At 44.5% G+C, this 16,169-nt stretch overlaps 1 protein-coding gene across 1 annotated transcript in view; it reads right to left on the bottom strand.

Moving 5' to 3' along the window:
- The window catches only part of LOC136366523 (gamma-aminobutyric acid type B receptor subunit 2-like), a 37,459-nt gene extending 22,871 nt beyond the window's left edge, over nucleotides 1–14,588 (bottom strand). Inside the window, exon 1 of the mRNA XM_066327631.1 lies at nucleotides 14,232–14,588. Within this exon, the coding sequence (XP_066183728.1) occupies nucleotides 14,232–14,546 (315 nt within the window). The 5' untranslated portion in view covers nucleotides 14,547–14,588. The remainder of the gene's footprint in view (nucleotides 1–14,231) is intronic.
- Between the last annotated feature and the right edge of the window lie 1,581 nt (nucleotides 14,589–16,169).

The raw sequence follows: 16,169 nt of genomic DNA, 5'->3' as shown, positions 1-16,169 counted from the left end.
ATTTATAATATTTTACATACTTCTAGTGCAAAAGCTGCATCAGCTCAAAGCTGTACATCCTCTTCCTGGTTCTGCTTTTTGTCAGAAACCCCATGCTTCCCTTAAAATCAGTGGTAGTTGTGAGAAAATTCAGTATTCAGGCCTGCTCCTCCCATCTACAGGCACATAGCTTTTGACAGGCATTTCACATATTGTTGTAGCTAGCTAAGTAATTTCAACACACTATTTGCAGTTTTCCAAGTAATGTACCAGGCTACAAAATGGAATGGATGCTGTACACACAGAAATGCAGGGAAAATAGTAATGCTGGAGAAAATCTTCCCTGCTGCTAATCAAAACTCACCAGGGTGGGAAGGGATTAAATACAGGATCACCACACCATGGAAGAACCTGCACCTCTGCTCCCCAGGACTGGCAGCCCACAGACAGGCAGATCTTCCCTGCCCCTTTCACAGCAGCAAGATAGGGAAAAAACCACATCTTCAGTGACTGAACTGTACAACATTGAAGAAGTGAGAAAAAGCAGCAGAAGTGAATTGTAAAAGCAAAGAAAAAGTAAGTCCCTCGTATAGCCATTTTTCAAGCACACTTTGAATTAAATGAATGTGTTACAGCTCTTTCTTATCCAATGACAACTTTTTGTAATATTTTGATGAATTTGAGGTAAGAGTTCTTGCCTATGTAAATGTAAAATAAATAAAAATACATATGAATGAAGATTTAGGGATGTGTTATAGCAAATACATGACAGCTGGTGAAGAAAGAATTGATGGTCCTAAACCCTCCCTAATCATCTTTTTGTTTAAATATATGTTCCCTTGTCAGTAATGAACAAAGACATATATAGTTCTTTATGTACAACTGAGGAAAACTGTCAAATTAAGTCACACACATTGAAGACCTATAGCAATGACACTGTTCTCATGGAGGCAGCCACCTGGGTGACCCCTCTCCTCCCTTCAAGCAGCCAGCTCTCCCCATCCACAGCAAGCCCCACACACCTCCTGGAATGCTGTCATAGGCAAGGGAAGGAAACAAAAGGGCCAAGCCTAGGGGCACAGAAAATAAGGAAATCTGGGAGATGCTTGCTTCTCCAAGTAGGAAAAAAGCTCTGATTTTCAGCAAGTCTCATTATATATGCAGCTGGAAAACAAATTGCTTCACCATCTTGTGGAAATCCAAGGTTTCAGAAGAATTCCCTGTGCCAAGCTGGGATGGAAACCCAAAACCTCAAAGGTTTTCATGACTCAATAATCTGAAAGGAAAACAAATGGAAGGGCTCATAAGCAGAAGGTTAATTTGGTATAAATCAAATTTGAAATTATATGTTCAGAGCTTGGCAATTTATTTGGTGAATAGCTGACATTTAAAAAGAAAAAAGGCATTAGTTTGCTGCAGAAAGTAAGGGTAGCTTGTCTTATTTTAATTTTGAAAACACGGTGTTCCAGGTCAACAAATTATTCTGAAACTGACATCCAACTAAGAAGTTTTTACAGAAAATCTCCACATAAATTCTAGATATAAACATTCTAATTTACAACTCCAATATATATGTCAAGTGACATGGAAGTAAATAGATTAAATAAAACTAAAAATAGCAAAATAATAATGTATAAATAAGCAAAAAACATCTACCTTGGGCCCAGCAAATAGTTCCAAGCAAGAGATACACTCAATTAATCACTAACTGTCCTCAGTGACTCTTCTGCCAACACACCTGAGCAACTGGATGGACAAGAAAGTGCCCAATGCATTTTTACAGACAAACACAAGGTGAAATAGAAATACCCTTGTTTAGGGTGGAGAAAAAACCTTACATAACCTCTGCTTTTTTTCATCACCATTGCCCACAATCAGAAAGCAGAAAGGCTGTGTGGAGCCCTTTGTGTGGGGCAGGAGACACTGCTTTTCTTCCTGTACAAGGCTATGGCCAAATCAAACGCTGTAAAATCAAAATTTATTATGGATATTTCCTAAACCGAGAAATTTAACACATTGTCTGGGCACAACACTAAGTAGGAAGCACACTGATAGTCTGCATAGCAACAATTTAACACAATGACTTAATAGGTATTTTCCATTCCTAAGCCTTATGATTCTATAATGTGATTACTAAAAACATACTTTTAAAACTTTTTTTTTAACTTAAGATGAAATCCTTTCCTGAGCAGAGGGCCAGTATAGGCCAAGATGTTGCTTAAATCCCATTTAATACCTTTCTTAGAGGCTTAAATGGGATTTTGTTGGTGAACAGTCCTTGGACCAGCCTTCCTTACCAGCATTATTTCAGCATTGACTACATTAACGAAGAGGAGAGGAAAGCAAGCATTCATGCTGCCAAGCCTCAGCAGCTAAGGTGCTCTGAACTGCTCTTCTTCCCATGCCCAAAGCTTCTCACCAGCAAAGTGAGAACATGGGGCTCCACAGAGTCATGCCTTCAGCTGACAAAGGTAGGTTACAAAAAAAAAAAAAAAAAAAAAAAAAAAAAAAAAAAAGTGGTTTCACTATCCAATACCTGCTTCAGCGCTCAAAAAGACACAAATCTGCCACCACTGAAGCCCTGCTGCTTAGCCACTGCCTTTAAATTCATGAGATGGCAATGATAAATCAGAGGTTATGAAATAATCTTCAGTACCACATGGATGGACACACATTTAAGGGAGCATCACCTTATTCTGTAGATCCATGACCGGCTTCAACCTAGACCAGTCTTTTTCTCTTCTGGTGCTATTTCTGTGTGCCCTCAGCATTGCTGAATTTAACCCATACCTGGCAAAGCAGCAAACAAGATTATGAACTAGAGCAGCCTCCTGTCACCTGTGTCCTGCAAATCTGCTTCCTGACAGAAACATTTAACTACCTAACCAGACAATTGGTTCTTGTAAAGTATTTTTATTGCTAACTACTCCTGTAAAACTTGCATCAAAACAAGCCTGTGTGTTCTCATTTTTATGAATAAAATAGCTGTATTTGGAATGCTCATGACTGATCATATAGGTATAATCTTCATTTTCAAAATAGCATCTCCTGACGCTTAATACTTAGAAAATCATCTAACTAAGCCACTGCTACACATTTGAAGAGAGTCTTTCAAGTGACTTTGCCCAACACCCTCAAAATTTACTACTAAAATATAACAACAGTGACATTTTAAGAGGATAAACCAACTCACTGCATCCTACATCCACTTCTCAAATGTGAGGCTTTTGAAATAGCACTGATTTTGAAACTTGATTCCAGTGTCAGAAAAAGAAGGTCATTTGACTTTAAACACTGCCTTCTACACTCTTTTGGGGAGTTTTGCAAAGGTCAATCACTGTTGTTCAGTACATTAAAGTAGTTTTTGCAAGATTGAGCTGAAAACCTTAGGACAGAGCTGGTGACCAGATGACTCACAGTTGGCATCTCCTTTGTGAGTTCCACACAAACTGAGTAATATTCAGAGAGGGAAACTGTAGGAGGAAATTGTGCTCCCTTGTAGAAGCACAATCCCCAAGAACTTAAAAATAGAAAAAACCCTAACACCTGGCATAAATGTGTCGTCCATAGCTAATACTTTCCAAAGGCAAAAGGAGAAAACTTTTTCAGTGTTGTCCTCCTTGCCACATTATTGTCAAATTTTATAGCACTTAAAATTCGGTTCTCAATCCCCTGATCAGAATTTCTGAATTGTAAATCACTTAAACAGTTATTAGTTCATGTAAAACCTTGATTATAGACTGTATTAACTGTGTTAAAGGCTTGCTATATATTTAAGCTATATGTCACCTCACACCTCCCACACACAGCTTCTCCCCCCTTGAATAACACCCATTAACATTTATAGGATGTTCTAATCCCAGCCTCACATGTTAGTTTTTTTCAAAGCAGGTTATCATTCACCCTTTCTTGTCCCATGTGTCTCTGCTCTTGTTGCTTAATCGCTCAGTGTAATTAGAGTACAGGGCACTCGCATATCCTAGGAAACCTTGGTAATGTGCTGGAAACCAATACATTTATCCTGGATGGCAACTCCTGTTCTGACATTGAGACCAAGCCTTTACCTAGTGCCAAGAGCAGCTTCACCATCAAGATGCTACTATCTGCTGTAACATGTGCCAGCTTTTTAAGTAGCTGCTATCCAGATAAAATTATTTGCCTCCCATTGCACCACCCAAATGCACAGGCTATCTGCATCCACCTGTCCTACCAAGTCTGATTAGATTCACTTGTATCTAGAAAGATTCACTTTGAGAGAGCAAATGAAAATTTAGTTTTGCCTCAAACCCTAGTGCCTCACTCCTTGTGTGTAGGCTGAAAATCTCCCTGCCTCCTTTCCCTCTTTCCCAGCACTGCAACACAAAGATCAAATTAATTTCCTCCATTCTGAACTGAAAGCTTGAAAAAGAGAGATAAAATTACTAGTATATACAGCAACGGTGAGATTACTCCTGAAGTAATAGATTAAATTCTAGTGGCAGCACTTTGAGAAAGAAGATGATAAACTGCAAAAAGATTGAGAGGAAAGACACAAGAACACATAAAATGCTGAGGAAAAAGAAACTAAAATCAACAATTTATTGTATCTAGTTTAATGTTCAGAGCTGGCTTAATCTGTAACTTGCTCTATAGCGGATGAAAAAATAATTTCTACTAGTACCAAACTTTTGAGCGGTTAAGGAAAACACACTCTCTACCCTTCAGTAAACTACACCCTTTTAACAAAATCACCTTTGATAGATCTGGTAAAAAAAGATGTTTGCTGCTGTAACTACAGTAAGGGCTTCTACTGACATTGAGATAACACCTCCTGATACCCACCAGTGACAGAATCGTGCCAGCCACAGAGACCTGCCTTGAGTAACAAGGCCCTAGGGACACAGTACTCCCACTGTGTCACTCCTTCTGTTTACTTCATACAAGCTGGTATTTTTGCCAAGGTCAAACACACCACTTTCAAATATGTGTTAATCATAAAAATGACTATTTTTGATTGATTATTTTTTTTAAAAAAAATACCCGTACCTTGCATATTTTGCAACTCTGAGATGCTTGAGATGTAATAATCTAATTTAAAATGAAATTTAATACTGCCATTGATCCTGAAAGGATTTCTATCCCAAAGGCTGAGTGAAATCAGCATTTTATTCCACCAGGCAATTTGAGACTGTAAAGCAAGTAAAGATGAGTGCCTTTGTTCTTAATTAAAAGTGGCAATTCTAGGTCTCCTCATCATAGAAGTACTGCATTTTCATAGGTGGGCTGGCTTTCTAAAGTGCTGAGCATTCAGCAATTCCCACTGTTGTTGACAGAAAATGCAAATCACTCCGTGCTTTCGGAAAGCAAAGCTTTAGTTCAGGAACCTAACTAAAAAATCTTTAAAAAAAAAAAAAAAAAAAAAAAAAAAGAAAGTGATGTGGAGCTGATACAATTAGCATGCTTCACAGCAAAAAATGAAGAGCGGAGGGGAGCTTGGCTAAGTTTAAAGATGCAAAACATTTTGTATCACTTAATATAGAGGCAGCTATTGAAAATTTATTTTGCTACATCGGCACAAAGTCTGGAGCACATCCCTCCAAACTAGACTTTCACCAACAACATGGAATTTTGTCCTGCTTACAGTTTTTAGAAAGAGGGAAAGTGGATGGGGGGAAAAAAAGAGGAAGTTGGCTTTCTCTCTTGATCAACCTCCTGTTAATTATTAATACTTCGGGTTTGCCAAATTCACAGGGGAAAATGGAAAGCAAAACCCAAGGTGCTTTTACAGAACTTTGAAATTATATGGAAGACCCCCACAAAAACACAGAGCTTAATATTTTTATACCATACAGGTATACTAAAATATACCTACACAGTGCTGGTGAGATAAACACGAGTGCACATCTGAATGACAATGCTGGAAAAATGGTATGTGTTGTATTTTATACCACACTAAGTGTTAGTCTGTCAAAAACTGTCCCTTCATATAAAGATAGTAAATAAAGAGATTTATTCTTTGCTAGAAAAACACTTAATTCCCTGTGAAAACAGGAGCAGTAAACAGTGGAAAGGAAGTTAATTAGCATCCCAAAAGGGGCCTCTTACTTCTTCTCCCTGGAGGTTTGGGATGTAAAATGGTTACTTAGACACCTATTGTGTGTATGCATCTTCACATAATTCTGTAGTTCAATGAAGCTGCAGCAGAAACCGAAGCCTACCCTAGGTAAATGGTAAATTAGAATCCATGACTACTTTAAGGACATAAAAGATTCAAGAAAAAGACTCTTAGAGATATGCGGTGATGATTATTTGATAAATAAAATAAAAGAGGTTATGGAAATAACTTAAGACACAGTAAGTTCCTCCGATGGGGATTGTGGCAAAAAGGGTCTTACAAAAAAGGTGGGGGTAAAGAAGAAAATCAGTTCAGCCAAGAATCCAAAAAAACGTTCTGTAGAACCCTCTCAGAGACAGAGCACATGAGCACATGAGCCTGGCAGACCCAGCTTGCAAAGAGGCAAGCATACAAGGTTTCCACATTAAGTCTGTGACAATCTGACAAAGTGAAGAAGTCTTCCGATTCCATCAGGATCCAATCCATCAGAGTCCTTCACACAAGGGAAGGATGCCCTAGACAGCCATAACAATTAGAAAGTTTTGATCCCCCTCCTTTGCTGGTGATGTCCTGAGCCCGTAGCTGGTAAAGTATTGCAGGGAGGGCAGTGTATATAACAAAAAAATTTGAGCTGCTGCTCTCACAGCTTCAGCTGCTGCAGGGTCAGCAGAGTTTAAGCTGGAAGTAACAATGGACCTTTAAAGGGATTTCAAGCAAATCACAGAGAAAAGTTGTCCAGGGACAAGGATTTTGGGGGATCTTTACAACAAAATTGAAAGGTTTTCTAAGGCATATATTCTAGTTTGCAGCAGAGTGGCCAGAAATCCCCATCTGAAATACATGGTGTGTATTGTAAAATGTAGATAATCCTAATGGTCCTCTGATCTTAGGACTCATTAATTATTTAAGGAAAGTACCATGGCCATAGCAAGAAACCTAAGTTTTCTAATGCCATCATTCAAAGTCGTGAAGTTCACTTTAAAGCAATTAGTCCATTATCTGGGCCTTCATCTCTCAGAAGCCACAGTAACAACAATTTGGACAACCCTGCCAAAATATCCCACATATTCTTCATTCTTTGTGAATCTAGTTTTCAGGCTGAAGGTGGATATTTAACTTGTTAGCTTTCCTCTTCATATTTGAGAAAACTTGTTTGAAAAAATACTATGGATAAAATTGTCAGAAATAATGAAAAATTAATGGCACAGAAATTGAACATCAATCACTGACTTAGCAATGAAATTACATGGCTCCCCATCACAAGGGGTAAAAAAAAAAAAACTTAAAAAAAAGTATTTGCCAGTGAGTATGTCCAATTTCCACTCCACAGGCAGTATCAAGCAGTCCCCAAATCCAGCAGATGTTACCCACAGCAAAAGGCTTTGCAAGTAGAGAAATCCCTGCTTAGCAAAGAATGCATCCCATAAGTGTCAGTGGCATGGCAAGGGGAGACACAGCGTGACTGTAAATGTATTCCACCTGTTTTTAGGGGCACCACCTTCTTCAGGTCATAACAATGGTGTCCTGAATGAGTTTGATTCAGGAGTCAGGCTACTGGGCCATTAATGCTGCAGCCCAAGAACCACAAAAGTACTGCAAATCTCATCTCTAGCACAGCTAGACCCATGAATCAAAGAACAGTTCATCTGGCTGCTGTAAAGTTTGAGGCTCTGTCACTGACTTAGTTCCAAGATTCCTAGTACAAAAATAAATTTGAAAAAATGTGATGTATGTGCACTGCACCATCTCAGTTTGGAATCCCACAGTCTGAAATAGGCTTCCTGGGATATATGGAGCTGCTGCGTATTAGCAGACATCTCCATTGAGTCATAGCTGTGCTCACTGTTCTCAGTACAGATCTCTCCTAACCCCAGCTGCCCCAAAAATTTCTCAAGTCAAAAGGAATCATGGGGAGTTTCCCTCTGTTAGCTTCCACCACTTGATTCCTTCAGCCAGACCTCTGCAGTCAATGGTTCAACCTTTCCTAAGGAAAAGTACCTCCTTTCCTGTCATAGCAATGGGCTCCACTTGAGTTTTCATGACAGACGTGTTTAGTTCCCAGATTCTACAGTTTGCTCAAAGGTATTATTATTATTATTATTATTATTATTATTATTATTATTAATGCCATGGGAACATCCATAACGCAATGAAATTGAAAGCAAAGCTTGATATACAAATGTATCATCATACTCATTATTGATGCAACACCGTGTTTTGCAGCCTTGGCATGCAATGCTATTTATGATGTCATTTCAAAGAGGTACATGTATTTAATTAAAACCACATAAATACTGTATCAACAACTTTCTTTGTGAATGCCATCATTAAATGTGTCTCATCTGGCTCCCTCTTCTCTGTTCTCCTCTCGCAAATATTTTCTTCACAGTTATCACCAGGATATTACACCCCATCTTTTTCATAAACTTGAGTTTTAACTCTTTTAATTAACTCTGGCTGATAACCATATAGGAGGACAAGGCCTTTCTACTCTTTCTTCAAATGCAGATAGATACTACTTCCTAGATTTATTCCAAAAAATAGTTTTTCCATGCTGATGGAGCGTGTTTGGCATTTGAATCAAAAGATTCCATAACAGAGTGTTTTGCAGCATGCATAGGATAAGTTATACAAGAAATTGCAAGACATATGCCAGAAACTGGCTTTAATCTCTTTGCAGAGATATTTAGAGGATATACATTCTGCAGGTCTGGGATCCGCACCCAGAGGAGTGGGTGCAGTGAATACATGATTTCTCTCCTCTCCCCACCCACATCTTAACATCAGTGGAGAAGCCAGCATAGAATTAACATCAACACTTAACTTTTAGATTATTCCCTTCAAGTTTACAAAACTCTGAAGCAAAAGGAGGTTATGTGGTAACCGGAGTCATGTTACATGGAAGTCAAAGGGGACACCGACTATTTAAAGAAGTGTGTCCCTTCCAAGAGAGTGTCGCCAGCAGAGTAGACAGCGACTGTCACCACACAGGCAGCACAGTGCATTTTAATGCCTCACTCCCTGCAAGTATCAGACAGCACAAGTACTGGGCAATATTTAAAGGTAAGGAATTACCCAACTACTTCAACATATGCCAGACACATGCTCACCTGATGATACAAGAACAAAGGTCTGCCAGCTCTGTCTGCTGTAACCTGGACCCTCTTTCAGACTTCTGACATCTCCTGTGTATTCAGCTGTTGCCCTCAGATGACCACAACACCACCTTGCCTGTCCCACTGTGAGCAGTCCAGAAATCAAGATAAGGCTCCAGACAACTTAGTGCTCAGAGCACCCACAAGCATGACAGGGCTCACACCCAGAGACTCCACTTGACTTTGGTACATTGTGCTTCCTCTTGCAAATCCAGGCACTGTTGGAGGGACTTGGATCAATGCCTCCTGAGACAGAGGGCCTAACCAACACATCACATGCACTTCTTTAGCAGGTGGAGGTGCCCCTGCTCAGTCCTGTTACAGTAATGGTGGAGTTTTTCAGACAGCAACCAGTATTGTTTGTCCCTCTCTGGGGACCACCATGTGGAGCTCCAGTGGATAGACACCTTATTCTGTACCACTTACACAAACCTGCTCTCCCGTTTCCAGAATGTGCTCCCCATACTTAGCAAGAGTGAGTAGTTCTCTTACTTCCATTTGCAGGAACAAGACATGAGTGGATTTTGTTGGCACCACTCATAACTGGACCTTCTGGAAGCGGCATCTTTATCTAGGGGCTCAGGGTCTTTTAAAGATTAGAACAGCTGCCAAGAATGACTCAGACCGATGCATAGCCTTTCTTAAGCTTGGAGAGTTTTACTGAAAATACATGAATTTTTAAATAAAAAAAGAAGAAAGAAACAAAGATAAAGTCTACACATACTACACCTAGACTGTAATTTCTTGTCAGATAAATTAGGAAAGGCACTTTCTACTTAGTTACTGAATAGAAAAAGGCAAATACATATCAAATATCAATAAGCTCATTTTTTTTCAGATTTTGTGGAGTCCTGTGCATTTTCCAGAGCTCCCCCCTCTATACCAACCCACTATCTAAAGGTATTAGAATGTATTATTTCACAAAGACGAGATTATATCATGATTAGCACAAGGTATTTTTGTAGTTAGAGAAAATTATATAAACTCATCTCCCTCAGGACAAATATTCTTTCCTCTTTGTGATAATATATCCACTTACTTCAGGAAGTTTTTTGTTTGGTTTTTTTTTTTTTTTTCTTTACCTTGTCAAGACTCACTTTGGTCCTCAGAAACAAGTGCTTTCTTGACTATACATGTTTAGATTCAAAACAAACTAATACTGTCTGGGCACCACTTGCAGCACTGCTCCTACAAGAAATCAGAAAATCCAGTGCATATTTGAGGGAAGATGTCCAGATGTAGAAGGACAGATATCCAGCTTCCATTAACCTCCCTTGCCTTCTTCCACAATGTCTCTTCCTTCAGTTACTATATGGTCAATTTTTGCCTGATGCAAATCAAATACTGTTGAAATTGATAATAGGGTCCACTAGAATGAATAATTCCTTTATTTTAGGGTTATTCTGCTTTTTTTCCTCCAACAGATGATGTGTGTCAGAGTGCTTACACTGAAATCATCTTTCCTGATTTATGTGCATCTTGAGCTATATCTAGCGCTTGTAGAGGCTTTTCTTTCATTATTTTGCAAAATATTTCTTTCCTTTTTCAACCAACTAAAGCTACAATCATAGGGATGGCAAAAAAAAAGAAGAACTATTGTATCATGGTTGTTGATCTGAAGCCATAAACTATCAAGCACCCTTAACTTCTAGGACTTGGTCCAAGGGCCGCTGGAATCAGTGCATTACTGCCATTAATTTCAATGGGGTTTGGATGAGACTCTTTAGAGATGATCACTTTATAAATTCTTGAGTTTCTAAAATTACACAATTATGAAATTTTGCCCAAAAGTCTCATCTAGAGAGAGATTGCCACGCTCATTGAAATGAACAGCACAAAGTAAAGTCACTTAGACCAGAGTTCTGCAAATGCCTACATTTGAGCTTCATCTTATTGGCTGAGTCTGCATAGGAATGCCCAAATAGATAAAGACATGCCCATGAAGTAGCAAAATAGACCGGATCAGGATCACACTCCGAGCACATTTAAAGATCAAAAAATACCCTAAACAGAAGCCTCTGCATTTTTGTACATGATGTAACCTGTGGTCATATTTCGTAACAAAGATGTAATTCACACAGTCTCAACTGAGACAAACTAAACATTGTACTTAAGTGCTTAATTCAATTTAAATGCTTTGAAAAACACTAAAGCTGCTGCTCATGTCCTCAAAGGTTAACGAGTTCAAGTGCTGACAAACAGCAGTTGACCTTAGAAGGCACACTGCAGTTCTTCAGACGGTTGGTCAGAAAGTAAAGGCATTATAATGCTTCCCTCATACAAACCAGAACTATCAAGCCAGCTAGAATATTCAGTTCAATCCTGACAGAATGAACCTGAATGCATAATAATAAAATAAAATAAAAAAAAAAAAAAGTCCAGTGTGTTTATTTTCATTATTGCTTTTCACAAGCACTTAGTTAAAGCATTACGGAAAATTGCAATACAAGGATCAAACTGCAACAGTGGGGGATTTTGGAGAGACGTAAGAGAGAATACATGAGTTAGTAAATCACTGCCATGCATTTCCTGAGCATTATAAATATACTGCAATTATTTCTCAAGCTATTAAAGAAATCCCACGTGTTCAAAGCTCTACATTCTCTCTTTCAAGAGCCAACAATGTCACAAGCACCACCTGTGAAGCCCTGAGAGGGAGAAATACTCCCTGGTCTCTGATTATGCAATGATAAGGATCCAGGCCCTTCAAGCATATCTATTTATTGGCAGCCTCAGAAAATAGGCTGAGAATCAAGTAGGCATGATGAGCCAGCTACCTTCCTGCTTACTGTAAGTGCACCGAAGGAAAAGGGTAATGTCTGAACCGAGTGAAAAAGTTTGTGCTGCCATTAGGTATTTAATGGCTATTCCAGGCATTAGCCTGTTCCTTTTTGGGTGCAGTCAATCTAGCACTCTTCATGGACACTAACTTATTTACTTGTCCCTATTAAGCATGAATAATGATCCAACTGTACTCCAAACATATATGTTCGCCTGACTTAGCATTCCATAACCATCCATTTATTAATTGCTTAAAAGCATTCAATGCAACACAGCAAGCTGGCAACATGACCCTGATTTCTTATGTCCCTGGAGTACAAAACAGTAAAAATGCAATTTTTAAGAAACTGATATTCACTGTAGAACAAACAGGGTAAATTTTTGCTGAACGTTTTAGTGATAACTGCCTAGTTCAGAACCCAAAATCTCAATTAAGAAAATCACAATATTTTGACTGCAATGAAGTGAAGCACCTTATTGATTAAGATGTTACTGTATGAATAAGGGACATACTGCCTAGGCTTCTCTAATTCCTGTGCATATGTTATTTTTGTAATAATTCTATCCAAGGGAAGAACTAATATAGAATAATGTCATGAAAACAGGATTAGGAGAACTGTGATTTTTTCCTAACACGCATCTCACTTTATGAGACAGGTAATGCCATTCAGAAAATCCCCCATAATTCTTTTCATTACAATTGCAGAGTTCCCTGAGAATCATTTTTTTAAGGAAACAAGCAGCTACTCTAGGCTGATCTCGCCTGTATTCCTTGTCGGTATCTAGTCTTGTTCACACAACACAACAGGATGGCAGCCTGCTCTTTCCTAAGTGACATCCTCAGCAGTATTGCCCTCTATGCATTTCTGCTCAGAGACATCCAAAAAAAATCAAAAAAACCAAACCAACCCCAAAACCACTCTGACAAATTTATGTCAATAAAAAGCAGCAACCCCTGGAAAGGAGAGGCTTTTGGTAGTCCTTCCAGGGACGGAAACACTGTCACGAAGCAGTACAGCCTGTCACGGCTGCTCTCAGCTTGTTCCCCCCAGACCCTGAGAACAGAGGGGGAGCAGACAGAGGCTTCCTTAAATTACAGCCGGGAAGATTTTCAGCAGTCACTTGCTTTACTGGGGGTTGTCTTGGAAGCGAGCCCCGGCCGCCAGCATTCCACAAGAAGCGACTGCCATCTTCAGGGGAGCCCCGGTACCGGACCCGCGCGTATCCTCCGCAAACACACAGGTACCGAAGTTGTGACAAAACCCAAAGGCACTTGCAGGCGGGTGATAGCGGCAACCAACTCGACAAAGCCCTCGCCTCCTGCCTCTGTCTCTCAGGTAAAGGGAATGTGTTTCCTCGCTCAGCAGGGCTCCCCACTTCCCCAGCCCTGACGGCCGGCCGCTGGCAGCGCTCGGGAACGCGGGCAGGCATCCATCCGCGCTGGCGGCGCTCCGCGGGGACCGGCACTGCAAATTTAGTTCTTCCCGAGAAGCGAGCGCCTCCGCGCCCCGCCGCCGCCGCGCACCCCCGGGCGAGCGCTCAGCCACTCCCGCCGGAGGGCAGGGACGGGGGAAAACTCAGCAAAACCCTGCGAGAGCCTCCCCGCCTCCTCCTCAAGCTACGGCTGCGAACGCTGCCCTTCGCGTCCCGTCGCCGCATGGGATAAGCCGGGCTGGCAGCGCGATCCCGTTGGCGGAGCGGGGGAGCCGAGCGCCCGGCGTGCATCTGTTGCTGAGCGGGTGGCGGCTGGCACAGGGATGCGGCCGCGGCTTCGCTGGGCGAGGCGGCTTTCCTCCCACCGCTGTACGTGCGTGCCAAGGGCAGCGGATCCCAGCCACCGCCACCGCCGAGCACCTCCGCCGCCCGGGCACCCGTCCTGGCCCACCCCCGCGCTGCAGGCGACTCCCGGACAGGGGCGCTCCTGGGGCGGCGGGCCGAGCCCCAGCGGCCGGGGCAGCCGCTCCTGGTAATACCGGGCGGGCAGGATACGGCCGGCCGGCTCCACGTCCTCCCCCTCCGCCGCCGCTGCCCGCACATCTGGCGGCAGCCCGCGGGGCCGGGCGGGCAAGGCGGCCCGGAGGCGGCGCGCACGGCCCCGCCGGCAGCCGCAGCCCCGGCCCGGGCGTCCGCGCTGCCCTTGCCCCTGCACCCGCAGCGCCCCGGGACTGGGCGGCGGCGCCTCCCCCTGCGCCCGGCGGCGCGGGGCCCGCGGCGGTCCCTACCTCCGTGTCGTAGAGCCGCAGGTCCAGGAAATAGGGGTTGAGCAGGGACTCATTGCGGATCTGATCCATGGCCAGCTGCACGGCGGGCAGCACTCCCCGGCCGATCCTGCTCTTCTGGTCCTCCTCGGACTGGCTGAGCGGCATCAAGCCCATGATGGAGATCGGCGTGGTGGCGTTGGGGGGCAGCCCGGCCGCCCCTCGGGAGCTGCCCCGCGGCCAGCCCCAGCCCGGCGGCGCCCAGCCCAGGCACAGGAGCAGCAGTAGCATGGCAGGGTTGGAGGTGGCAGCGGCCGGTCTCCGCGGAGAGGGATGCATGCTGCTGGATGGGGAGGAGGAGGAGGAGGACTGAGGGTGGGGGAACGGGCTGAGCGGCAGAAGAGAGCCGAGCCCCTCTCAGTCTGGGCGCATCCCCCGGCGGCAGAAGGCAAGGCGGGAGGAAAAGATCTGCCTCTCTCCGCTTCCTCGGGAGCCTCGGGGTCTCCTCTCTCTTCCCCCCCCCCTCCCTCCCCTCCCCTGGCAATAATCCTTCTGGCAATGGCGCCTACTCCTTCCCAGGTCTGCCAGCTGCAACCACCAGGAGCAATAAATAAATAAATAACCACCACCACCACGCACACACAGATACGCTCCCCACCACCCTCCTCCGCTCTCCCCGGCGGCACAGCAAGGGAGCGGGACCTGCCTCTGCCTCCCCGGCAGCTGTCCCCTCTCTCCGCTCAGGGAGGGACAGCACCTCTAAGGCGCGGGGGGGGGAGCCGAGCAGCCCTCATTGAACACCTCCTTCCTTCCCCCTCTTCCTCCTCCTCCAAAAGGGTGAAAAAGAAAAAGGGAAAAAGAAAAAAAAAAAAAAAAGCAGGGATGCTCCGGCAGAAAACGCCGAAGAGGAAAAAGCCCCCCCTAGAGCCGGGGAGGCGGAGGAGAGGAGCGGTGCGGAGCCGGGGCGGGGGTGCTAATGCCGCATTCCGCGGGAGCCGGGGCAGCCCCCGCCGCGGGCGCGAGGTGCCGCCTGCGCCCTTCCTCCGGGCCGGGCAAAGCCGCCGGGCGGGATGCGGGCAGAGCCGAGTGTGCGGCGGCGGGGGCCGGACCGAGCTCCCCTCCTTCACGGCATCAGCGTTCGCTGCCTGCGGGTCGGGCACCTTCTCCAGGTGGAGCCGCCAGGGCGGGCGCGGGCGGGCGCGGGGAGGTGCGAGCGGCGGCCGCTGCCCATGGGCGGGCAGGGGAGGCCGGCGGCAGCCGCGGGCCGCGCTCCGTCCCCACGCGCGACCCGCCCGGCAGCGGCACGGAGCCCGCTGGCAGCGCTGCCCGGCGCGGGCGGGCTCCGCGCTCTCCCCGCCCTCCCCCGCCACACGCCGCACGCAGACACGCTCCCACTCGGGCTCGGCACCCCGCACACGCACACGCGCAGCCGGCCCGGGCCACGGCGGCTCTGCGGCACGCAGGAGCGGGGCGTTTCGCTAGAGCAGAAGTCGTGGGCTTTCGTTGGGGTTTTTTGGTGTTTTTTTTTTTCTTTTTTTTTTTTTTTTTTTTTCCAAACCGGTTTCTTTTTCCCGCAGAATTGGCGGTTGTTTCGGAGGCTGACACCGCTCGGGTTACCAAAAAATTTAAAAAAAAGGGGGAGGAAGAAAAAAAAAATTAAGGCTGCGATAGGACTCAGAACTTCCCCGAGGGCTGTCGCAACCCTGTGAATAGCCTGTGGGAAGCGAGCCCTTTCCACGCCTCTTCTCCCAAGTAGTTGTCTCCACATCTCAGTGGCTTTGGGGCATATCCCATAGACAGCCCATGGCTTTTTGCATTGCTCCCAGACTGTTCCCCCACCCCGCGTTCACACTGCCCACCCACATCCGTGATCCGCAGAGTCCCAGAGCAGCAGTTCACTGATCTGTTTCATCTCAGGTGGATCCCACACAGGAGGCAGTACAGGCGAAATGCAAAACTTTC

This window comes from Sylvia atricapilla, chromosome 1 (genome assembly GCF_009819655.1).
Source record: "Sylvia atricapilla isolate bSylAtr1 chromosome 1, bSylAtr1.pri, whole genome shotgun sequence".
Lineage (NCBI taxonomy): Eukaryota > Metazoa > Chordata > Aves > Passeriformes > Sylviidae > Sylvia > Sylvia atricapilla.
Note: the sequence above shows the minus strand (reverse complement) of the source record. Positions and strands in the feature narration are given on the sequence as shown.